The sequence below is a fragment of the Carcharodon carcharias genome, chromosome 35, assembly GCF_017639515.1.
Source record: "Carcharodon carcharias isolate sCarCar2 chromosome 35, sCarCar2.pri, whole genome shotgun sequence".
Classification (NCBI taxonomy): domain Eukaryota; kingdom Metazoa; phylum Chordata; class Chondrichthyes; order Lamniformes; family Lamnidae; genus Carcharodon; species Carcharodon carcharias.
The window spans coordinates 5,290,959-5,315,336 of NC_054501.1; the positions used below are offsets into that span (position 1 = coordinate 5,290,959).

At 51.0% G+C, this 24,378-nt stretch overlaps 1 protein-coding gene across 1 annotated transcript; it reads left to right on the plus strand.

Annotated features, from left to right (window-relative positions):
• The first annotated feature begins 605 nt into the window (after positions 1–605).
• On the plus strand, positions 606–23,732 carry LOC121272785 (serine/threonine-protein kinase pim-3-like). Its single transcript, XM_041179558.1, has 7 exons — positions 606–671; positions 17,241–17,334; positions 18,594–18,718; positions 19,571–19,621; positions 21,417–21,783; positions 22,477–22,653; positions 23,584–23,732. Exons 1-7 carry the CDS (start codon positions 606–608, stop codon positions 23,730–23,732), a joined length of 1,029 nt encoding a protein of 342 aa, XP_041035492.1.
• The last annotated feature ends 646 nt before the right edge of the window (positions 23,733–24,378 follow it).

Below are 24,378 nucleotides of genomic sequence, written 5' to 3' on the forward strand. Positions count from 1 at the left end.
AGAGGGGGTGTTGGGTGTGGCATTGAGAGATTCCTCCCTCACTCCCCTCCCAACCCCCACCCCACATTCTAATGCACACTGAGAAGGGAAGAAGCATGGATTTAAGGGGAAAGTAACGCACAGTCGTTCGATTGTTTTGTGATGCATGATGTGGGCCAATAGCTGAGGGGTAGTTGGTAGGGTTGAGTGTGGGGGATGGCACCTGAGAGGCGTTGGCCATGCCAGTGCCTTTGGGAGAGTGCCAGGGGAGGCCCAAGGTTGGGTGAGGTTCTGGGGAAATTCTGGAAGCAGCTGGGCCCACCCTGGTCTGTAAATACTCGTGTATTGTGTCCAGGCTGTAGAGGGTGCCGCTGATATCGTGTTCGTGGTTCAACGTGAAACTCTCTTGTGAATCGCGGCATGAGACTGTCTTTAAATTGCGGTGTCGAAAGGACCTGCGTATTTATGATGTTTTGTGTGTACTCAATAAAATTAAACATTGTTTCAGTCAGTGGTATATTGTGTGTGTACATGTCTCTGCAAACAGGAACAGTAGGAGGCCAGTCAGACCCTCCCTCGAGCCTGATACACAGGAACAGGAGGAGGCCATTCAGTCCCTCTCGAGTATGTTACACAGGAACAAGAGGAGGCAATTCATCCCCTATCTCGAAATTACACAGGAACAGGAGAAGGTAATTCTGCCCCTCTCGAGTCAGTAACACCGGAAGAAGAGGAAGCTCATTCAGCCACTCTGAAGCCTGTTACAGAGGAACAGGAGGAGGCCTCTTCAGGCCCTTGACCCTCGAAGGGGCTGAATGGCCTCCTGTGGATGACCCAGTATGAAATTATGGCAAACGCTGCTCCCTGCTGGTCAACAAAACAGCGACGACCTGACAGAAGCTCAACAGCAGTCAGGCAGGTTCGGTTTCAAAAGCTCATGTTGGGGATGTGGGCAGGTTGAACGGGGTTGGGGGAGGGAGAGGTGGAGGCGTTCGTACAGAGAACCACACAGCTTAAGAGGAGGCCATTCAGCCGTTCATGCATGGTGCTGGCTTTTTGAAAGAGCTGTCCAATTAGTCCCACACTCTTCATCCCCGACGCCAACGGCTCTTTCACTCCCCCATAACCCTGCACGTTTTTCCCTTTCCAGTATTTATCCAATTCCCCCCTTATCGAAGGCAGAGAGAGAGACAAGTAAAGACTGACCGCAGCGAAAGAAAGACGTGCGTTTATATAGCGCCTTTCAACACCAGCAGACACCTCCAAGTGCCTCGCAGCCAATGAAGCACCTTTGCAGGTGGGGTCACTCTTATAGGGAAAGAGATCGGCATTTTGCTGCAGAGGAAGATCCCACGAGCAGCCGATGTCACACGATGACCCAGGTCATCTGTTCCTTTTCGTGGTGTTGGCTGAGGGATACGTTTCGGGCCCAGGACACCGGGGAGAACTCTTCCCCCCAACCCCCACCCACCCCCAACAGCCCACTTTCCTTCCAATAGGGGCTGGGGGATCTTTTATTACCACCTGAGGGGGTGGACGCAGGACTCAGGTTTAATGTCTCATCCTGAAGGATGGAGAGAGAGAGAGAGAGAGAGAGGGATGTGATGAAAGAGTTGAGGCAAAGGTTTGTGTTGGGTTGAGAGAGGGCAATGGAGAGGCAAATGATGTGTCACAGAGACATAGAGGTCTACAGCACAGAAAAAGGCCCTTCGGCCCATCCAGTCTGTGTCGGTCAAACAAGTACCGAACTATTCTAATCCCATTTTCCAGCACTAGGCCCATACAATTGTATGTCATGGCATCGCTAATACTTATAGAGTGGGGTGTATAATGGAGGCCAGAGGAAAGGGAGAGAGAGAGATAGAGAGACAGAGACAGAGAGTGAGACAGACAGTGTGAGACAGGGCGAGTGAAATAGAGCAGGAGAGAGAGAAATGTAAAGTGACCCAAACAGAGAAAGAGAGATGAGAGAGACAGAGAGAGAAAGAACGAGACTGAGACAGACAGAGAGAGACAGAAAGGGAGAGAGAGATAGAGAGAGGAACCGAGAAAGAGACAGAGAGAAAGAGACACAGGAAAAGAAAGACAAAAAGAAACAGATGCAGAGATAGAGAGAGAGAGATAGATGGAAAGAGAGACAGAGAGAGAGAGAGTCAGAGACAGCAACAGAATGAGTGATAGAGGGAAAGACAGAGAGATAGAGAGAGAGAGAGATAGGGAGGGAGAGAGACAGAGACAGAGAGAAAGGCACTGAGAGAGAGCAAAAGATAGAGAGAGAGATAGACAGAGAGAGACAGAGATACAGAGAGAGACAGACACAGAGAGATAGAGAGAGACCAAGATACAGAGAGAGAGAGAGAGAAAGCGAGAGAGAGAGAGCACTTCAGAATTGCAGTGCAGAATCACCAGAACGACCTGGGTCTGAGAGGGTTAAATTCCGATGACGGGTCACACAGTCCAAGATAGTATTTCCTTGAGTATCGAAGAATGAGGGGTTTAAAATTATGTGTTTGGAGAGGGCGGGAGAGCCCAGAATGAGGGGGCAGAACATTAAAGTTGGAGCCAGGCGGCCAGGGGTGATGTCAGGAAGCACTTGACACAAAGTGGAGTGGAAATGGGGAACTCCTTCCCCACGATAAGCCTGTCGAGGCTGAGATGGGGGGAGGTCAATTTTAAATTTCCAACCTGAGATTGGGAGATTTTTCTGGGTAAGGGGGGGATTGAGGATTACAGAACCGAGGGCAGCAGATGGAGTTAAGATGCGGATCAGCCGTGATCTGGTTGAATCGAGGAAGGCTCGAGGGGCAGAATAGCCTCCTCCTGTTCCTGTCTAACAGGCTTGAGACAGGCTGAATGGCCTCCCAGATTACAAAGGTTCACCCTCAGCAGTGACCCTCTGACAGTGCGGCGCTCCCTCAGTACTGACCCTCCAACAGAGATTTCCATGAGCAGCCGTAATCTCTCTCCATTCTCCCCTTAAGGCCACTTGTGAGCTTTACAAACCTGGCACTTTTCTGGAGGGTGTGTTGGGTGGGGCATTGAGAGATTCCTCCCTCACTCCCACCGCCACACCCCCACTCCCCCCACATCCTCATGCACACTGGTAGGGCAAGATGCGTGCATTTATAGTGAAAGCAACGCACAGTCGTTCAATGGCACTGTGATGCACGCTGTGGGCAAATAGCTGAGGGGTAGTTGCTGGGGTTGGGGTTTGGGGGGATGGCACCGGAGAGGCGTTGACCATGCTAGTGCCTTCCGAAGCGCGACAGGGGAGTACCGAGGTTGGCTGAGGTTCTGGGGAAATTCTGGAAGCAGCTGGGCCCACCCTGGTCTGTAAATACTCGTGTATTGTGTCCAGGCTGTAGAGGGTGCCGCTGATATCATGTTCGTGGTTCAACGTGAAACCCGCTTGTTAATCGTGGCGCGAGACTGTCTTTAAATCGCGTTGTTGGTTAGCGAACCGACAGTCGTTACAGCATAGCTGGCCATTCGGCCCATCGAGCTGATGCCAGAGAAACTACCTGCATATTTATGATATTTTGTGTGTACTCAATAAAATTAACCATTGGTTCAGTCAGTGGTATATTGTGTGTGTGTGTGTGTGTTCACGTCTCTGCAAACATGAACAGGAGGAGGCATTTCAGGCCCTTGAGCCTATTGCACAGGAATAGGAGGCTCAATCACGCCCTTATCCCCCCTTATTGAAGCGCGAGAGAGAGAGAGAGACAAGGAAAGACTGACTGTAGTGAAAGAAAGATGTGCATTTATATAGCGCCTTTCACCACCAGCAGACACCTACAAATACCTTGCAGCCAAAGAAGCACCTGTGCAGGTGCGGTCACTCTTATAGGGAAAGGAATCACTATTTTGCGCAGAGGAAGATCCCACAAGCAGACGATGTCACAAGATGACCCAGGTCATCTGTTCCTTTTCGTGGTGAGAGAGATAGAGAGACAGAGACAGAGAGTGAGACAAGCAGAGTGAGAGGAAGAGAGCGAGACAGAGAGAGAGAGAACGGGAGAGTTCGGCAAACAGAGAAAGAGAGTGAAAGAGAGAGAGTGAGACAGAGAAAGAGACAGAAAGTGAGAGAGAGAGATAGAGGGACGGAGAAAGACAGAGAGAAAGAGACACAGGAAAAGAGAGACATAAAGAGAGAGACGCAGAGATTGAGAGAGAGAGATAGAAGGACAGAGAGACACAGAGAGAGATAGAGACGCAGAGAGAGAGAGAGAGAGTCAGAGAGTCAGAGAGAGCAACAGAGAAATAGACAGAGAGAAAGCGACAGAGAAATAGACAGAGAGAGACAGAGAGAGGGACAGAGAGTGAGAGAGTTATAGAGATCGACGGACAGAGAGACAGAGAGAGAAACAGAGAGACAGAGACAGAGAGTGAGAGAGAGAGATAGGGAGAGAGAGATGGAGGGAAAGAGAGAGATAGAGAGAGAGAGAGAAAGAGAGAGACAGAGAGAGAGAGACAGAGAGAGAGAGAACATTTCAGGATTGCAGCGCAGAATCACCAAAACGACCTGGGTCTCAGAGGGTTAAATTCCGATGATGGGCTCGAGGGGCAGAATGGCCTCCTCCTGTTCCTGTCTAACAGGCATGAGAGGGGTTGAATGCCCTCCCAGACAACAAAGGTTCTCCCTCAGAACTGACCCTCCGACAGTGCAGCGCTCCCTCAGTACTGACCCTCCAACAGTGATTTCCATGAGCAGCTGCAATCTCTCTCCATTCTCCCCTTAAGGCCACTTACGATGCTTTACAAAGCAGGCAATTTTCTGAAGGGGGTGTTGGGTGGGGCATTGAGAGATTCCTACAAAACTCCCAACCTGCACGCCCCCACACCCCCCACCCCCCCCCCCCCCCCACATCCTCATGCACACTGATAATGGAAGAAGCGTGGATTTAAGGTGAAAGCAACACAAAATCGCTCGATCACATTGTGATGCACGCTGTGGGCAAATAGCGGAGGGGGAGTTGGTGAGGTTGGGGGTGGGGGGATGGCACCGGAGAGGCGTTGGCCATGCCAGTGCCTTCGGGAGAGCGCCAGGGGAAGCCCGAGGTTGGGTGAGGTTCTGGGGAAATTCTGGAAGCAGCTGGGCGCACCCTGGTCTGTAAATACTCGTGTATTGTGTCCAGGCTGTAGAGGGTGCCGTTGATATCATGTTCGTGGTTCAACGTAAAACTCTGTTGTGAATCGCGGCACGATACTGTCTTTAAATCGCGGTGTCGGTTAGCGAACCGACAGTCGTAACAGCATAGCTGGCCATTCGGCCCATCGAGCTGATGCCAGAGAATCTGCCTGCGTATTTATGATGTTTTGTGTGTACTCAATAAAATTAAACATTGTTTCAGTCAGTGGTATATTGTGTGTGTGTGTGTGTGTGTGTGTGTTTGTGTACACCTCTCTGCAAACAGTAACAGGAGGAGGCAATACAGCCCCTCTCTCAAGACTGTTACACAGGAACAGGAGGAGGCTCATTCAGGCCCTTGAGCCTCGATGGGCTGAATGGCCTCCTCCTGTACATGGCCCAATCAGAAATTGTGGGAAACGCTGCCACCTGCTGGTCAACAAAACATCAACGACCTGACAGAGGCTTAACAGCAGTCAGGCAGGTTTAGTTTCAAAAGCTCATGTTGGGGAGTGGGCAGGTTGAACGGGGTTGGGGAGAGCGAGATAGAGAGAAAGAGAGAGTGAGGTGAAACAGAGAAAGAGTGAGAGAAAGAGAGAGAGTAAGACAGACAAACAGACAGAAAGTGAGAGTTAGATAGAGAAAGGGACCGAGAAAGAGAGAGAGATAGAGACACAGGAAAAGAGAAACAAAAAGAGAGAGACACAGAGATAGAGACAGAGAGAGAAGGACAGAGAGACTCAGAGAGAGAGACACAGAGAGAGAGAGGGTCAGAGAATCAGAGACAGTAACAGAAAGAGAGATAGGGGGAGAGAAAGAGAGATTGCTATAGAGAGAGACAAAGAGAGAGAGAGAGAGAAGGACCGAGAGAGACACAGGGAGGGAAGGATAAAGAGAGAGAGATAGTGAAAGAGAGACAGAGAGAGATATAGAGAGTGAAAGATAGAGAGATAGACAGAGAGAGAGAGACAGAGAGAGAGAGCCCTTCAGGATTGCAGTGCAGAATCACCAGAACGACCTGGGTCTGAGAGGATGAAATTCCGATGACAGGTCCCACAGGCCGAGCTTGTATTCCCTCGAGTATCGAAGTTTAAGGGGTGTCTGATCGAGAGGTTTAAGATGATGGGTTTGGAGGGTTGCGGTAGAGTCCAGAATGAGGGAGCAGAACATCAAAGTTGGAGCCAGGCAGTCAGGGGTGATGTCAGGAAGCACTTGACAAAAAGTGGAGTGGAAATGGGGAACTCCCTCCCCCCGATAAGCCTGTCGAGGCTGAGATGGGGGGGAGCGCAATTGTAAATTTCCAACCTGAGATTGGGAGATTTTGCTGGTTAAGGGGGAGATTGAGGATTACAGAACCAAGGGCAGCAGATGGAGTTAAGATGCAAATCAGCTGTGATCGAGTTGAATCGAAGAAGGCTCGAGGGGCAGAATGGCATCCTCCTGTTCCTGTCTAACAGGCTTGAGAGGGGCTGAATGGCATCCCAGACTACAAAGGTTCTCCCTCAGTACTGACCCTCCGTCAGTGCGGCTCAGTACTGACCCTCTGACAGTGATTTCCATGAGCAGCCACAAATTCTCTCCATTCTCACCTTAAGGCCACTTGCGAGGTTTACAGATCTGGAACTTTTCTGGAGAGGGTGTTGGGTGGGGCATTGAGAGATTCCACACTCACTCCCACCCCCACGCCCCCCACATCCACATGCACACTGATAAGGGAAAAAGTGTGGATTTAAGGTGAAAGCAAAGCACAGTCGTTTGATCGCATTGTGATGCACGCTGTGGGCAAATAGCTGAGGGGGAGTTGGTGGTGTTGGGGGTGGGGGATGGCAGCGGAGAGGCGTTGGCCAGGCCAGTGCCTTTGGGAGAGCGCCAGGGGAGTCCCGAGGTTGGGTGAGGTTCTGGGGAAATTCTGGAAGCAGCTGGGCCCACCCTGGTCTGTAAATACTTGTGTATTGTGTCCAGGCTGTAGAGGGTGCCGCTGATATCATGTTCGTGGTTCAACGTGAAACCCTCTTGTGAATCGCAGCATGAGACTGACTTTAAATCACGCTGTTGGTTAGCGAACCGACAGTCGTTACAGCATAGCTGGCCATTCGGCCCATCGAGCTGATGCCAGAGAAACTACCTTCGTATTTATCATGTTTTGTGTGTACTCAATAAAATTAAACATTGTTTCAGTCAGTGGTATATTGTGTGTTTGTATGTGTACACGTCTCTGCAAACAGGAACAGGAAGAGGCCATTCAGCCCCTCTCTCAAGACTGTTACACAGGAACAAGAGGAGGCTCATTCAGGCCCTTGAGCCTCGAAGGGCTGAATGGCCTCCTCCTGTGGATGGCCAATCTGAAATTGTGGCAAACGCTGCCACCTTGCTGGTCAACAAAACCTCGACGACCTAACAGAAGCTCAACAGCAGTCGGGCAGGTTCAGTTTCAAAAGCTCATGTTGGGGATGGGGAGGTTGAACGGGGTTCGGGAGAGTGAGATAGAGAGAAAGAGAGAGTGAGGCAAACAGAGAAAGAGAGTGAGAGACAGAGAGAGAGAGTAAGACAGACAGACAGAAAGTGAGAGAGAGATAGAGAGAGGGACCGAGAAAGAGAGAGAGATAGAGACACAGGAAAAGAGTGACAAAAAGAGAGAGACACAGAGATAGAGAGAGAGATAGAAGAGAGACACACAGAGAGAGAGAGAGTCAGAGAGTCAGAGAGAGCAACAGAATGCGAGATGTGGGAGAGACAGAGAGATTGCTATAGAGAGAGACAGACAGAGAGAGGGACCGAGAGAGACACAGAGAGGGAGAGATAAAGAGAGAAAGATAGTGAGAGAGAGATAGAGAGATAAAGACAGTGAAAGATAGAGAGATAGACAGAGAGAGAGAGACAGAGAGAGAGAGCCCTTCAGGATTGGAAGCGGAAACACCAGAACGACCTGGGTCTGAGGGGGTTAAATTCCGATGACGGGTCCCACAGGCCGGGCTTGTATTCCCTCGAGTATCGAAGATTAAGGGGTGTTCTGATCGAGGGGTTTAAGATGACGGGTTTGGAGGGGGCGGGAGAGCCCAGAATGAAAGGGCAGAACATCAAAGTTGGAGCCAGGCGGTCAGAGGTGATGTCAGGGAGCACTTGGCACAAAGTGGAGTGGAAATGGAGAACTCCCTCCCCTCGATAAGCCTGTCGAGTCTGAGATGGGGGATGGGCAATTGTAAATTTCCAACCTGAGATTGGGAGATTTTTCTTGGTAAGGCGGGGATTGAGGATTACAGAACCGAGGGCAACAGATGGAGTTAAGATGCAGATCAGCTGTGATCTAGTTGAATCGAGGAAGGCTCGAGGGGCAGAATGGCCTCCTCCTGTTCCCGTCTAACAGGCTTGAGATGGGCTGAATGGCCTCCTAGGCTACAAAACTTCTCTCTCAGCACTGACCCTCCGACAGTGCAGCGCTCCCTCAGTACTGACCCTCCAACAGTGATTTCCATGAGCAGCCGCAATCTCTCTTCATTCTCCCCTTAAGGCCACTTGCGAGCTTTACAGACCAGGCACTTTTCTGGAGGGGCTGTTGCCTGGGGCATTGAGAGATTCCTCTCTCACTCCCACACCCACCCCCACACCCCAGCGTGCCGCTGATATCATGTTCGTGGTTCAACGTGAAACTCTCTTGTGAATCACGGCACGAGACTGTCTTTAAATCGCGGTGTCGAAACTAGCTGCGTATTTGTGATGTTTTGTGTGTACTCAATAAAATTAAACATTGTTTCAGTCAGTGGTATATTGTGTGTGTACATGTCTCTGCAAGCAGGTACAGCAAGAGGCCATTCAGAACCTCCCTCGAGACTGTTACACAGGAACAGGAGGAGGCCATTCAGTCCCTCTCGAAAATATTACACAGAAACAAGAGGAGGCCATTCATCCCCTCTCTCAAACTTACACAGGAACAGGAGAAGGCCATTCAGCCCCTCTCGAGTCAGTAACACAGGAAGAAGAGGAAGCTCATTCAGCCACTCTGAAGCCTGTTACAGAGGAACAGGAGGAGGCCTTTTCAGGCCCTTGACCCTTGAAGGGGCTGAATGGCCTCCTGTGGATGGCCCAGTATGAAATTATGGCAAACGCTGCTCCCTGCTGGTCAACAAAACAGCGACGACCTGACAGAGTCTCAACAGCAGTCGGGCAGGTTCGGTTTCAAAAGCTCATGTTGTGGAGGTGGGCAGGTTGAACGGGGATGGGGGAGGGAGAGGTGGAGGCGTTCGTACACAGAACCACACAGCTTAAGAGGAGGCCATTCAGCCGTTCATGCATGTGCTGGCTTTTAGAAAGAGCAGTCAAATTAACCCCACACTCTTCCCCGCGAGCCCACCGGCTCTTTCTCTCCCCCATAACCCTACACGTTTTTCCCCTACCAGTATTTATCCCATTCCCCCCTTATCGAAGGGAGTGATAGAGACAAGGAAAGACTGACCGTAGCGAAAGAAAGACGTGCGTTTATATAGCGCCTTTCACCACCAGCAGACACCTCCAAGTGCCTCGCAGCCAATGAAGCACCTTTGCAGGTGGGGTCACTCTTGTAGGGAAAGAGATGGCCATTTTGCGCAGAGGAAGATCCCATGAGCAGCCGATGTCACACGATGACCCAGGTCATCTGTTCCTTTTCGTGGTGTTGGCTGAGGGATACGTTTCGGGCCCAGGACACCGGGGAGAACTCTTCCCCCCAACACCCACCCACCCCCACCAGCCCGCTTTCCTTCCAATAGGGGCTGGGGGATATTTTATGTCCAACTGAGGGGATGGACGCAGGTTTAATGTCTCATCCTGAAGGATGGAGAGAGAGAGAGAGAGAGAGGGATGTGATGAGAGAGTTGAGGCAAAGGTTTGTGTTGGGTTGAGAGAGGGTTTATGCAGAGGCAAGTGATGTGTCACAGAGTCATAGAGTTCTACAGCAAAGAAAAAGGCCCTTCGGCCCATCCAGTCTGTGTCGGTCAAACAATTACCGAACTATTCTAATCCCATTTTCCAGCACTAGGCCCATACCCTTGTATGTCATGGCATCGCAAATACTTATAGAGTGGGGAGTATAATGGAAGACAGAGGAAAGGGAGAGTGAGAGATAGAGAGACAGAGACAGAGAGTGAGACAGGTTGTGTGAGACAGGGTGAGGGAAATAGAGCAAGAGAGAGAGAAATGTAAAGTGAGCCAAACAGAGAAAGCGAGATAAGAGAGACAGAGAGAGAAAGAAAGAGAATGAGACAGACAGATAGAGACAGAAAGGGAGAGAGAGATAGAGAGAGGAATCGAGAAAGAGACAGTGAGAAAGAGACACAGGAAAAGAAAGTCAAAAAGAAAGAGACGCAGAGATAGAGAGAGAGATAGAAGGACAGAGAGACAGAGAGAGAGAGTGCGAGAGAGAGAGGGAGAGTCAGAGTCAGAGAGAGCAACAGAATGAGAGATAGAGGGAAAGACAGAGAGATAGAGAGAGACAGAGAGAGAGAGAGAAAGGGACAGAGAGAGAGCGACAGATAGAGAGAGAAAGAGATAGACAGAGAGAGACAGAGATACAGAGAGAGAGACAGAGAGACACAGAGAGTGAGAGAGAGATAGAGCGAGAGAGACAGAGAGAGAGAGCCCTTCAGGATTGCAGCGCAGAATCACCAGAATGACCTGGGTCTGAGAGGGTTAAATTCCGATGACAGGTCCCACAGGTTTAGCTTGTATTCCCTCGAGTATCGAAGATTAAGTGGTCTTCTGATTGAGGGGTTTAAAATGATGGGTTTGGAAAGGGTGGGAGAGCCCAGAATGAGGGGGCAGAAAATCAAAGTTGGAGCCAAGCGGTCAGGGGTGATGTCAGGAAGCACTTGACACAAAGTGGAGTGGAAATGGCGAACTCCCTCCCCCGGATAAGCATGTCGAGGCTGAGATGGGGGTGAGGGCGATTTTAAATTTCCAACCTGAGATTGGGAGATTTTTCTGGGAAAGAGGGGATTGAGGATTACAGAACCGAGGGCAGCAGATGGAGTTAAGATGCAGATCAGCCGTGATCTGGTTGAATCGAGGAAGGCTCGAGGGGCAGAATGGCCTCCTCCTGTTCCTGTCTAACAGGCTTGAGATGGGCTGAATGGCCTCCCAGATTACAAATGTTCACCCTCAGTACTGACTATACGACAGTGCAGCTCAGTACTGACCCTCCGAGAGTGCAGCGCTCCCTCAGTACTGACCCACCGACAGTGCAGCGCTCCCTCAGTACTGACCCTCCGACAGTGCAGCGCTCCCTCAGTACTGACCCTCCGACAGTGCAGCGCTCCCTCAGTACTGACCCTCCGACAGTGCAGCGCTCCCTCAGTACTGACCCTCCGATAGTGATTTCCATGAGCAGCCGCAATCTCTCTCCATTCTCCACTTGAGGCCACTTGCGAGCTTTACAGACCTGGCACTTTTCTGGAGGAGGTGTTGGGTGGGGCATGGAGAATTTCCTCCCTCACTCCCACCCCCAACACCCCATCCCCACCACCACCACCTCCCCCCCCCCCACCACCCCCCCCCCCCCCCCCCCCCCCCCACCACATCCTCATGCACACCGATAAGGCAAGAAGTGTGGATTTTTGGTGAAAGCAATGCACAGTCGTTCAATCGCATTGTGGTGCATGCTGTGGGCAAATAGCTGAGGGGGAGTTGTTGGGGTTGGGGGTGGGGGATGGCACCGGAGAGGCGTTGGCCATGACAGTGCCTTCGGGAGAGCGCTAGGGGAGGCCCGAGGTTTGGTCAGATTCTGGGGAAATTCTGGAAGCAGCTGGGCCCACCCTGGTCTGTAAATACTCGTGTATTGTGTCCAGGCTGTAGAGGGTGCCGCTGATATCATGTTCGTGGTTCAACGTGAAACCCTTTTGTGAATCGCGGTACGAGACTGTCTTTAAATCGCAGTGTCGGTTAGCGAACGGACAGTCGTTACAGCATAGCAGGCCATTTGGCCCATCGAGCTGATTCCAGAGAAACTACCTGCGTATTTTTGATGTTTTGTGTTTACTCAACAAAATTAAACATTGTTTCAGTCAGTGGTATATTGTGTGTGTTTGTGTACACATCTCTGCAAACAGGAACAGGAGGAGGCCATTCATCCCCTCTCTCGAGACTGTTACACAGGAACAGGAGGAGGACATTCAGCCCGCTCTCTCGAGACTCTTACTCAGGATCAGTAGGAGGCTCATTCAGCCCATCTCGAACTTGTTACACAGGAACAGGAGGATGCCCATTCAGCAACTCTCAAGCCTCTTGCACAGGAACAGGACGAGGCCATTCAGGCCCTCAACCCTGTTACACAGGAACAAGAGGTGCCTCATTCAGTCCCTCTCGAGCCTGTTACAAAGGAACAGGAGGAGGCCATTCAGCCACTCACTAGCCTGTTACACAGGAACAGGTGGAGGGCCATTCAGCCCCCCTGTCAAGACTGTTGCACCAGAACAGGAGGAGGCCAGTCAGCCCCTCGAGCCTGTTGCACAGGAACAGGAGGAGTCTCATTCAGGCCCTTGAGCCTCGAAGGGTTGAATGGCCTCCTCCTGTGGATGGCCCAATATGAAATTGTGGCAAACGCTGCCACCTGCTGGTCAACAAAACCTAGATGACTTGGCAGAGTCTCAACAGCAGTCAGGCAGGTTAGGTTTCAAATGCTCTTGTTGGGAGGTGGGCAGGTTGAACGTGGGTGCGGGGGTTAGAGCCTTTAAATGCGGAGGCGTTCGTACAATCACAGAATGAAACAGCTCAAGAGGAGGCCATTCAGCCCATCATGCATGTGCTGGCTCTCTGAAAGAGCTGTCCAATTAGCCCCACATTCTTTCCCCACTGAACCCACCGGCTCTTCCTGACCCATAACCCTGCACTTTTTTCCCCTTCCAGTATTTATCCAATTCCCCCCCTTATCGAATGTGAATCTGCTTCCCCCGCCCTTTCGGGCAGCGACTTCCAGATCATAACCACGTCCAAAACAAAATTATATTCCCCTCGTCTCCCCCACAGCCGATTGGGGGAAGGAGGGGGTCAGCATTGGTTGGAAGGTGGCGAGGGGCCAGGTTGGAGGAGGAGGGGGAGGGAGAGAGAGAGAGAGAGAGAGAGACGGGGCTCAGAGGGGGTGGATGGATGGAGTGTGATTTGGAAACAGAGCGATTGAGAGGTAGAGAGAGAGCCAAGGAAAGACTGACCGTAGCGAAAGAAAGATGTGCGTTTATATAGCGCCTGTCACCATCAGTAGACACCAACAAGTGCCTCGCAGCCAATGAAGCACCTTTGCAGGTGGGGTCACTCTTTTAGGGGAGAGGGATCGTCATTTTGCTGCAGAGGAAGATCCCATGAGCAGCCGATGTCACACGATGACCCAGGTCATCTGTTCCTTTTCGTGGCGTTGGCTGAGGGATACGTTTCGGGCCCAGGACACCGGGGAGAACTCTTCCCCACAACCCCCACCCACCCCCACCAGCCTGCTTTCATTCCAATAGGGGCTGGTGGATCTTTTATGTCCACCTGAGGGGGTGGACGCAGGCCTCAGGTTTAATGTCTCATCCTTGTGTTGAGAGAGGGCTTTGGAGAGGCAAGTGATGTATCATAGAGTCATAGAGGTCTAGACTACGGAAAAAGGCCCTTCGGCCCATCCAGTCTGTGTCGGTCAAACAAGTACCGAACTATTCTAATCCCATTTTCCAGCACTAGGCCCATACCCTTGTATGTCATGGCATCGCAAATACTTATAGAGTGGGGTGTATAATGGAGGCCAGAGGAAAGGGAGAGAGAGATAGAGAGACAGAGAGTGAGACAGGCAGAGTGAGAGAAAGAAAGCGAGAGAGAGAGAAAGGGAGAGCTAGGCAAACAGAGAAAGACAATGAGAGAAAGAGAGAGAGTGAGACAGACAAAGAGACAGAAAGTGAGAGAGAGAGATAGAGAGAGGGACCGAGAAAGACAGAGAGAAAGCGACACAGGAAAAGAGAGACATAAAGAGAGAGATGCAGAGATAGAGAGAGAGATAGAAGGACAGAGAGACATAGAGAGATAGAGAGAGAGAGAGTCAGAGATTCAGAGAGAGCAACAGAAAGAGAGAGAGTGCGATAGAGAGTGAGACAGAGAGAGAGCGAGGGACAGAGAGAGAGAGACAGAGAGAGTGAGAGACACATAGAAACAGAGACAATTACAGAGAGACAGAGGGAGAGAGAGACAGAGAGAGGAAGCCCTTCAGGATTGCAGCGCAGAATCACCAGAACGACCTGGGTCTGAGAGGGTTAAATTCCAATGACGTGTCCCACAGGCCGAGCTTGTATTCCCACGAGTATCAAAGGTTAAGGGCTGTTCTGATTGAGGGGTTTAAGATGATGGGTTTGGAGGGGGCGGTAGAGCCCAGAATGAAGGGGCAGAACATCAAAGTTGGAGCCAGGCGGCCAGGGGAGATGTCAGGTAGCACTTGACACAAAGTGGAGTGGAAATGGGGAACTCCATCCTCCTGATGAGCCTGTCGAGTCTGAGATGGGGGCGGGGGAGTGCAATTGTAAATTTCCAACCGGAGATTGGGAGATTTTTCTGGTTAAGGGGGGGATTGAGGAGTACAGAACAGAGGGCAGCAGATGGAGTTAAGATGCAGATCAGCTGTGATCTAGTTGAATCGAGGAAGGCTCAAGGGGCAGAATGGCCTCCTCCTGTTCCTGTCTAACAGGCATGAGAGGGGCTGAATGGCCTCCCAAGTTACAAAGGTACTCCCTCAGAACTGACTATCCGACAGTGCTTCACTCCCTCAGTACTGACCCTCCAAAAGTGATTTCCATGAGCAGCCGCAATTTCTCTCCATTCTCCCCTTAAGGCCACTTGCGAGCTTTACATACCAGGAACATTTCTGGAGGGGGTGTTGGGTGGGGCATTGAGAGATTCCTCCCTCACTCCCACCCCTAAGCCCCCACATCCTCATGCACACGGATAAGGGAAGAAGCGTGGATTTAAGGTGAAAGCAACGCACAGTCGTCCGATCGCATTGTGATGCACGCTGTGGGCAAATAGCTGAGCGGGTGTTGGTGGGGTTGGGGGTGGGGGGATGGCACTGGAGAAACTTTGGCCATGCCAGTGCCTTCGGAAAGCACCAGGAGAGGCCCGAGGTGGGGATACGTTCTGGTGAAATTCTGAAAGCTGCTGGGACCACCCTGGTCTGTAAATACTTGTGTATTGTGTCCAGGCTGTAGAGGGTGCCACTGATATCATGTTCGTGGTTCAACGTGAAACCCTCTTGTGAATCGCGGCACGAAACTGTCTTTAAATCGCGGTGTCGGTTAGCGAACCAACAGTTGTTAGAGAATAACAGGCCATTCGGCCCATTGAGCTGATGCCAGAGAAACTACCTACTTATTTATGATGTTTTGTGTGTACTCAATAAAATTAAACATTGTTTCAATCAGTGGTATATTGTGTGTGTGTGTGTACCTGTCTCTGCAAACAAGAACAGGAGGAGGCTATTCAGCCCCCGTCTCTAGACTGTTACACAGGAACAGGATGAGGCCCATTCAGCCTCTGTCTCGAGCCTTTTAAACAGGAACAAGAGGTGGCTTATTCAAGCCCTTGTGCCTCGAAGGGCTGAATGGCCTCCTCCTGTGGATGGCCCAATATGAAATTGTGGCAAATTCTGCCACCTGCTGGTCAACAAAACCTCGACGACCTGACAGAGGCTCAACAGCAGTCAGGCAGGTTCAGTTTCATAAACTCATGTTGGGGGGTGGGCAGGTTGAACGGGGGTGGAGGAGGGGGTGCGGAGCCTTTGAAGGCGGAGGCATTCGTACAATCACAGAATGACGCATCTCAAGAGGAGGCCATTCAGCCCATTATACATGTGCTGGCTCTTTGAAAGAGCTGTCCAGTTAGCCCCACTCTTCACCCACCGACCCCACCAGCACTTCCACTCCCCCATAACCCTGCACATTTTTGCCCTTCCGGTATTTATCCAATTCCCCCCTTATCGAAGAGAACGAGAGAGAGAGAGACAAGAGAATACAGACCGTAGCGAAAGAAAGACGTGCCTTTATATAGCGCCTTTCCTGACCAGCAGAAACTTCCAAGAGCCTTGCAGCAAATGAAGCACCTTTGCAGGTGGGGTCACTCTTACAGGGAAAGGGATCGCCATTTTGCGCAGAGGAAGATCCCACGAGCAGCTGATGTCACACAATGACCCAGGTCATCTGTTCCTTTTCGTGGTGTTGGCTGAGGGATAAGTTTCGGGCCCAGGACACCGGGGAGAACTCTTTCCCCCAACTCCCACCCCAACCTCCGCCAGCCCGCTTTCCTTCCAATAGGGGCCAGGAGATCTTTTATGTCCACCTGAGACACTGGAAAAGAGAGATAAAAAGAAAGAGATGCAGAAATAGAGAGTGAGATAGAAGGACAGACAGTCAGAGAGAGAGAGAGAGAAAGAGTGAGAGCAACATCAATTGTTTTATTTCTCAACGCAATCTGGAGGAACAGCACCTTATCTACAGACTAGGTATTTTACAGCCTTTCAGGCTGAATACTGAGTTCAACAATTTTAGGTCACAAACTCTCTCCTCCATCCCCACCCCCTCTTTTCCAATAATTTAGAAATATTTTTCTATTCCCACCTATTCCAATTATTTTTAAATGTGTTTCCATCCATTGGTCTATCTGCTTTCTACCCTTAATGTCTCCATTAGCACATTTCTTCGCCAATTTCACCACCATCAGCACCTCTTTATCCTTTTGTCTGTGACATCTTTTGTCTGCCCCCACCTTTCACTGACCCTCGATCCAGCTCTAAATGTCCCCTCCCCCCTGCCCCTTAAACCAGTTTATATTTCACCCCTCTTCTGCTTTCCCTTCGTTCTGGTCAAGAGTCACAGGGACTCGAAAGGTGAACTGTGCCCCTCCCCGCAGATGCTGCCAGACCTGCTGAGTTGTTCCAGGTATTTTTTGGGGGGTTTTGGTTGTGGATTTCCAGCCTTCGCTGGAACACTGATACATTCGAGGTGAAATTGACACACCGCCTTGTAACCAACAGCAACCACGGAAAGGGGCAAAAGACTCAACTTCTGCTCTGCCTGTGAACCCCTTGAAGGACAAAATTCTTCCTTTAAAAAGAAACATTTTGTAAACGATTACGAGACTATCTTTCTCTGCCCAGAGGAATCTTAAGAGCAGCGTCCCCCGCAGAGCCATGCTGTATACCAAGTCAGGGACTGTGCGCAGTCAGACACCGGCCGAGGAATCGCACCCAGGTATAAAGTTTTTTTTAACAACGTGAGTTCCCCGAGTGTCCGCGCAATGTCTTTACCTCACCTCCGACCCCCAACCCCACCCCCGCTTCCCAGAAGTTGGTGTTTGGGGAGAAGGGGAGTGAGCAGGAGTTCTCGAGAGCCAGTGGGATGCAGAGACAGAAACTGAGAGAGAGAGAGAGACAGGCACAGAGTTGGACTGGGGCGGAGGGGGCAGAGACGGATGCAGAGGGAGAGGGAGGTTCGGTTTGATGGGTCTTTGGTAATAACATATTCATTTCAACACAAGAGCAAGTTTCAGTGGGAACCAATTCGTCTAACGGAACAGACAGGGAGATGGAAGAGGAATCCAACATATTGGGATCCCCCCTTGAAGAGGGAGTCCCGACCACCTCCCCAACCCAAAAATTCCCTTAAAAAGGGTGCACACAATGCGCCGGTGAACGGACTGGAGGCGGCCGATTGCAGATTAAGTCGAAGAGGGAGAGGGAAAGGGAGAGAAAGAATGAAAGAGAGACAGAGAGAGAGAGAAAGAGAGAGAGAGAGAGACACACACAAAGAGAGAGAGACGGAGAGAGAGACACAGAGAGAAAGAAAGAGAGAGAGACTGAGAGAGAGACTGAGAGAGAAAGAGAGAGAGACAGAGAGAAGGAAAGAGACAGAGAGAGAGAGCTAGAGAAACAGAACGAGAGAGAGAGCGAGACAGCAGTGAGACACAGAAAGAGAGACACAGACACACACAAAAATATGTTAGAGAGATGCGGAGAGAGAGTGGGTGACAGAAACACATGTGAGTGAGAGAGAGAGGCAATGGGCAAACTCATTAATTCTCGCTTGAGTTTAGTGGGTTGGGAAGGTTCGGGAGTATTTGTCACTAAGAACCATTACGGTCTGATGTGATGTTTGTGTGTCTGTGTCTCTCTTTCTGTGTCTCACTGCTGTCTCGCTCTCTCTCTCTCGTTCTGTTTCTCTAGCTCTCTCTCTCTGTCTCTCTCTGTCTCTCTTTCTTTCTCTCTGTCTCTCTTTCTCTCTGTCTCTCTCTTTCTCTCTGTCTTTCTCTCAGTCTCTCTCTCTCTTTCTTTCTCTCTGTCTCTCTGTCTCTCTCTGTCTCTCTTTCTCTCTGTCTCTCTCTGTCTCTCTTTCTCTCTGTGTCTCTCTCTCTCTTTCTCTCTCTCTCTCATTCTCTCTGTCATAATTTTGTTAAACTAAGGCTGGGATCATTGGATGGAGTGTAATTCTCTCTCTCTCTCTCTCTGCCTCAGGTCCTGCAGTGAAAAAGAGGAAGAAGAGAGAAAGCTTCAAGGATCTGTACAGTGTGGGCAATAAACTGGGCAGCGGCGGCTTCGGAACTGTTTACTCGGCTGTGAGGATCTCCGATGGAGTTCCGGTGAGAGAGGAGGGGAAAGGGAGGGCATTAATGAAATAAGCACATCGATATATAGACACACACACATTCAGACACAAAAACACACACACACAAACACACACACACAGAGACACACTCAGACACACACAAACACACTCAGAGACACACAAACACAGACACACATCCAGACACAAACAAACACGCACACAAACCCAGACACATACAGAGACAAACTCAGACACGCACAAACACACACTCAGACACACACAAACACAAACACTCACTCAGACAAACAAACACACGCACACACACTCAGACACAAACAAACACGCACACACACCCAGACACATACAGAGACACACTCAGACACACACAAACACACAGTCAGATACACACAGAGACAAACTCAGACACACAAACACACGCACACACACTCAGAGACACACACACACAAATACATTCACACAGACACTCACAAAAACATGCACACAAACAGACACATTCAATCACTCACACAGAGATCCTCACAGTCATGCACAGCCAAACACGCACACACACAAACACACACTCAGACACACACACACAGGCATACACAGAGACACACTGCCATCTAGAAGCTTCCGTTTTTAGTGCAATAAATTATAAAACGCGAGCACAACATTACAACATTCCGGGGGTCGCGGGGTCAGTGAAGATCCAAAATAATTCCCAGGAATCAATGTTTACACCTGCAGGTGTTGCTGATGTTTCTATAGGGGGGAGGGAGACAAGGTATGTTAACTCAGTATGAAACTTTTCTTAAAATATATCAATATCGTTGTAGTGTTTAAAGGCAGCTGGTTTGAATGAATTGGGATCCTGTTTCTGTCACAGGTGGCGGTTAAACACGTGCCCAGGAAGAAAGTGGCGGATTGGGGTCGTCTGGTGAGTTTAAAATTTATTAAATAAGACTTGTGAACGTGTCTCTGTCTGAGTGTGTGCGAGTGCGCATCTGAGAGTGTGCAAAGTGTGCGTGTGAGTGTGCGAGTGTGTGGAAGTGTGAGAATGTGTGCAAGTGTGTCTGAGTGTGAGAATATGTGAGAGTGTGTGTGAGTGTGTCTGTGTGTGAGTAACTCTGAATGTGACAGTGTGCGAGTGTGTCTGAGTGTGTGTGAATAACTCTGAGTGTGTGTGCGATTGTGTCTGAGTGTGTCCAAGAAACTCTGAATGTGCGAGTTTTTCTAAGTGTGTGCAAACAACTCTGAATGTGAGAATGTGTACGAGTGCTTCTGAGTGAGTGTGAGTATGTATGAATGTGAGAGTGTGCAAGTGTGTCTGAGTGTGTGCAATTGACTCTGAATGTGCGAGTGTGTCTGAGTGTGTGTACGAGTAACTCCTCTGAATGTGAGTGCGTGTGCGAGTGTGTCTGAGTGTGTGTGTAAGTCTGAATGTGAGAGTGTGCGAGTGTACCTGAGTGTGAGCAAGTTTCTCTGAATGTGCGAATGTGTCTGAGTGTGTGCGAGTAACTCTGAATGTGAGTGTGTGTGCGAGTGTGTCTGAGTGTGTACAAGTAACTCTGAATGTGTGAGTGTGTCAGAGTGTGTTTGCGAATAACTCTGAATGTGAATGTGTGTGCGAGTGTGTCTGAGTGTGTACAAGTATCTCTGAATGTGCGAGTGTGACAGAGAGTGTTTGCGAGTTACTCTGAATGGGAGAGTGTGTAAGAGTCTGTCTGAGTGTGTGTGTGAATAAGTCTGAAAGTGAGAGTGTGCGTGTGTACCTGAGTGTGAGCAAGTAACTCTGAATGTGCGAGTGTGTCTGAGTGTGTGTAAGTGTGCGTCTGAGCGTGAGAGAGTGTGTCTGAGTGTGTGTATATTGGAGGGTGGTTGTGAGAGTGAGTGTGAGTGCGTTTGTGCAGAGGAGCTGGTTCTTGTTTGCAATTCAATGAAAAATGACAAAGGCTTTCATTTCAATCTTCATTCTGTGATATATTTATTACAACCCTAGATCTCATTGCCTTTGAGATAATGGTTATTTTGCTGTCCCTCCGTGACATCGGTTTAGAGGGAAAAACCCAGGAAACTGACACATCGCAACAGACAATTGTTAAGGTGAGCTCGCCACCAGGGGTCGCCCCACAAGTGAGTTTTTTTTTAGATAGAACTTCATTCTCAACTTGTGTTCCCCCCAAACCAGCCTCTTCCAAACCCCTACACTCCCCCAACTCCATCTCCCCCAAACCAGCCTCTTCCCAAACCCTATCCACCGCCAATTCCATCTCCCCCAAACCAGCCTCTTCCAACCGCCCACCCACCCCCAACTCCATCTCCCCCATACCAGCCTCTTCCCAGACCCGATACACCCCCAATTCCATCTCCCCCAAACCAGCCTCTTCCCACCCCCTACCCATCCCCAACTCCATCTCTCCAAACCAGCCTCTTCCCACCCCCAACTCCATCTCCCCCAAACCAGCCTCTTCACACCCCCAACTCCAGCTCCCCCAAACCAGCCTCTTCCCAGCCCCTACCAACCCCCGACTCCATCTCCCCAAACCAGCATCTTCCCACCCCCTAACCACCCCCAACTCCATCTCCCCCCAAACCAGCCTCTTCCCACCCCCAACTCCATCTCCCCAAACCAGCCACCTCCCACCCCCAACTCCTTGTCACCCACTCTTTGTGAACTTGTTGCCTGCTGTCCGTGTTCTGAATTCTGCCATCCTTGTGCCCTCTGTTTGCAGAATGACCGCCGTATGCCCCTGGAGATCATCCTGATGAGGAAGGTGTCTTTGCCGGAGCACCGAGGTGTGATTCGCCTGCTGGACTGGTTCTCCAGGCCGGACGACATCCTGCTGGTGATGGAGCGCCCGCCCAGAGCCAAGGATCTCTTCGACCTCATCGCCGAGCAGGGCTGGCTGTGCGAGGAGTGCTCCTGCTCCATCTTCCGCCAGGCGGTGGAGGCACTGCGGCACTGCTTTGCCTGTGGGGTCGCGCACCAGGATGTCAAGAGTGAGAACCTTCTGGTCGACCTACGCACCGACGAGCTCAAGCTCATCGACTTCGGCTCGGCAGCCCTGCTGCGTGACACCGCCTACACCGATGTCAGTGGTGAGTGCCCTATCTCAGCCCGGCCACTCCCTGGGGGCATCCCGGAAGCAGCTGGGGGCACAGCGGCACCCCATTTCTCTTTCTGCCACCAGGGATCCCAGATTGTTGCGCGGGCGCCAATTCCCTCCGACAGTGCGGCTCAGAACTGACCCTCCGACAATGCGAATCTCCATCAGCACTGACCATCCGACAGTGTGACTCTCCCTCAGCGTGACCGTTCGACTGTGCGGCGCTCCCTCGGCACTGACCCTCCAACAGTGCGACGCTCCCACAGTACTGACCATTCGACTGTGCGGCGCTCCCTCAGTACTGACCGTTCGACTGTGCGGCGCTCCCTCAGTACTGACCGTTCGACTGTGCGGCGCTCCCTCAGTACTGACCCTCCGACAGTGCGACACTCCCTCAGTACTGACCGTTCGACAGTGCAGCACTCCCTCAGCACTGTCCAGCCAACAGTACAGTGCTCCCTCGGCACTGACCCTCCGACAGTGCAGTGCTCTCTCAGTACTAGCACTGGGTTGGGGGTATAAAGCAGGGGGCGATAATCAGGCGTGGGTAATTTGGGGGCATTGGGGCGTTAAACTCCAAAGCAATGCTGGGTTGGTTAAATATTGTTACAGTGAATGTTGTCTGGTTTTAATCTTGTCCCTCTCTCTCTCTCTATTTCCTTCTTTTTCTGATGGAAATGCTCAGGCACCAGATTGTTCAACCCACCAGAGTTCTTCAGACAAGGGCGCTACCATGCCCTCTCCGCTACCGCCTGGTCCCTCGGGGTCTTGCTCTACGTCATGGTCTGTGGTCATATCCCCTTCAAGGAAGATGTGGAAATCCTGGCTGGCGACATCCAGCTGCCCTGCAGCATCTCCAAGGGTAAGTGGCAGACGGGGTGGAGAGAGGGGATTTATTTTTTAAAAAACATCCTTCACTGTCTCCTTTCCTAAGATCTCAAGAAAAGGCGGCAGGAGGAGACCATTCAGCCCCTCGATCCTGCTCCCCCATTCAATAAAATGGCATCTGATCCGATTGCTCCACAATTCCACTTCCCTGGCCGTCCCCCTCATAACCCTCGACTCCCCTCGACGATCAGAAATCTGTCTCACGGGGGCCTTGAATATATTCTGTGACCCCGGCCCCCACTGCTCTCAGGGGGAGGGGGGTGAGAGAATTCCACAGACTGACCACCCTCTGAGACAAGAAATTCCTCCTCATCTCCGTCTTCAATGGCTGACCCCTCATTCTGAAAATGTGCCCCCTCCCCTCATTCTAGACTTCCCCCCTTGAGAGGGTGAAATATCCCCTCAGCATCCACCCTGTCAAACCCCCTCCCCTCAGAATCTGACATGTTTCAATAAGATCACCTCTCATTCTTCTAAACTTCAATGGGTAGAGGCCCCAACCTGCTCAACCTTTCCCCATCAGAGAAACCCCCTTCGTCCCAGGAATCAGTCTAGTGAACCTTCTCTTTACGGCTTCCAATGCGAGTCTGTCCCTCCTTAAGTAAGGAGACCAGAACTGTCCACAGTGTCCCAGGAGCGGCCTCACCAACGCCCTGTCCAGTTGTAGCAAGACTTCCCCACTTTTATTCTCCATTCGCCCCCCCCCCCCCGCAATAAAGGAAAACTTTCCATTTGGCTTCCTAATCACTCGCTGCATCTGCGTACCAATTTGTTGAGATTCATGTACCAGGACACCCAGATCCCTCTGCTCCACCGCCTTCTGCAGTCTCTCTCTCTCTTTCTCACATTCATTTCTTCCCCGCTATGCAATTTTTAACAGACTATCTTGCGCTTCCCCCTGCAGGGAGCGAGGAGCTGATACGATGGTGCCTCTCCATGCAACCCTCCGAACGGCCCACCCTCGACCAGATACTGTGCCACCTGTGGGTGCAGAATGTCATCACCAGACCGAAAACCGTGGGCCCCTGGAGCCCGGAGGAAGACTCCGAGTGAAGCACCAGCCAAGAGAGACAGTAGGGAGCAGACAGACCAGACATGAACACACTCTGTTGCTTGTCACTGTATGGAAGGAGGAGGAACTTTAAGGACTGATGGGGACCTCGCCTGATCGCTCTGTCAGCAGTGGCTGGCTGGTCAGTGAACATTGGCCCCAGGGCCGGAGCGAACTCGAACTGCACAGCCTGTGTTCGTCTCCCTGTTTCATCATTAAAGACTGCGCCTCCGAAAGTTCGGCTCTCCCTCAGCACTGACCCTCCTACAGTGTGGTGCTCCCTCAGCACTGACCCTCCTACAGTGTGGTGCTCCCTCAGCACAGACCCTCATACAGCGCGGCTCAGCCCTGACCCTCCGACAATGCAGAGCTCCTTCAGTATTGACCCTCCAACAGTGATTTCCATGAGCAGGCACATTCTCTCTCCATTCTTGCCTTAAAGCCACCTGCGAGCTTTACAGACCTGGCACTTTTCTAGAGGGGGTGTTGGGATGGGGCATGGAGAGATTCCTCCCTCACTCCCCTCCCAACCCTCACCCCACATCCTCATGCACACTGATAACGGAAGAAGCGTGGATTTAAGGGGAAAGTAAAGCACAGTTTTTCGATTGCTTTGTGATGCACAATGTGGGCGAATAGCTGAGGGGT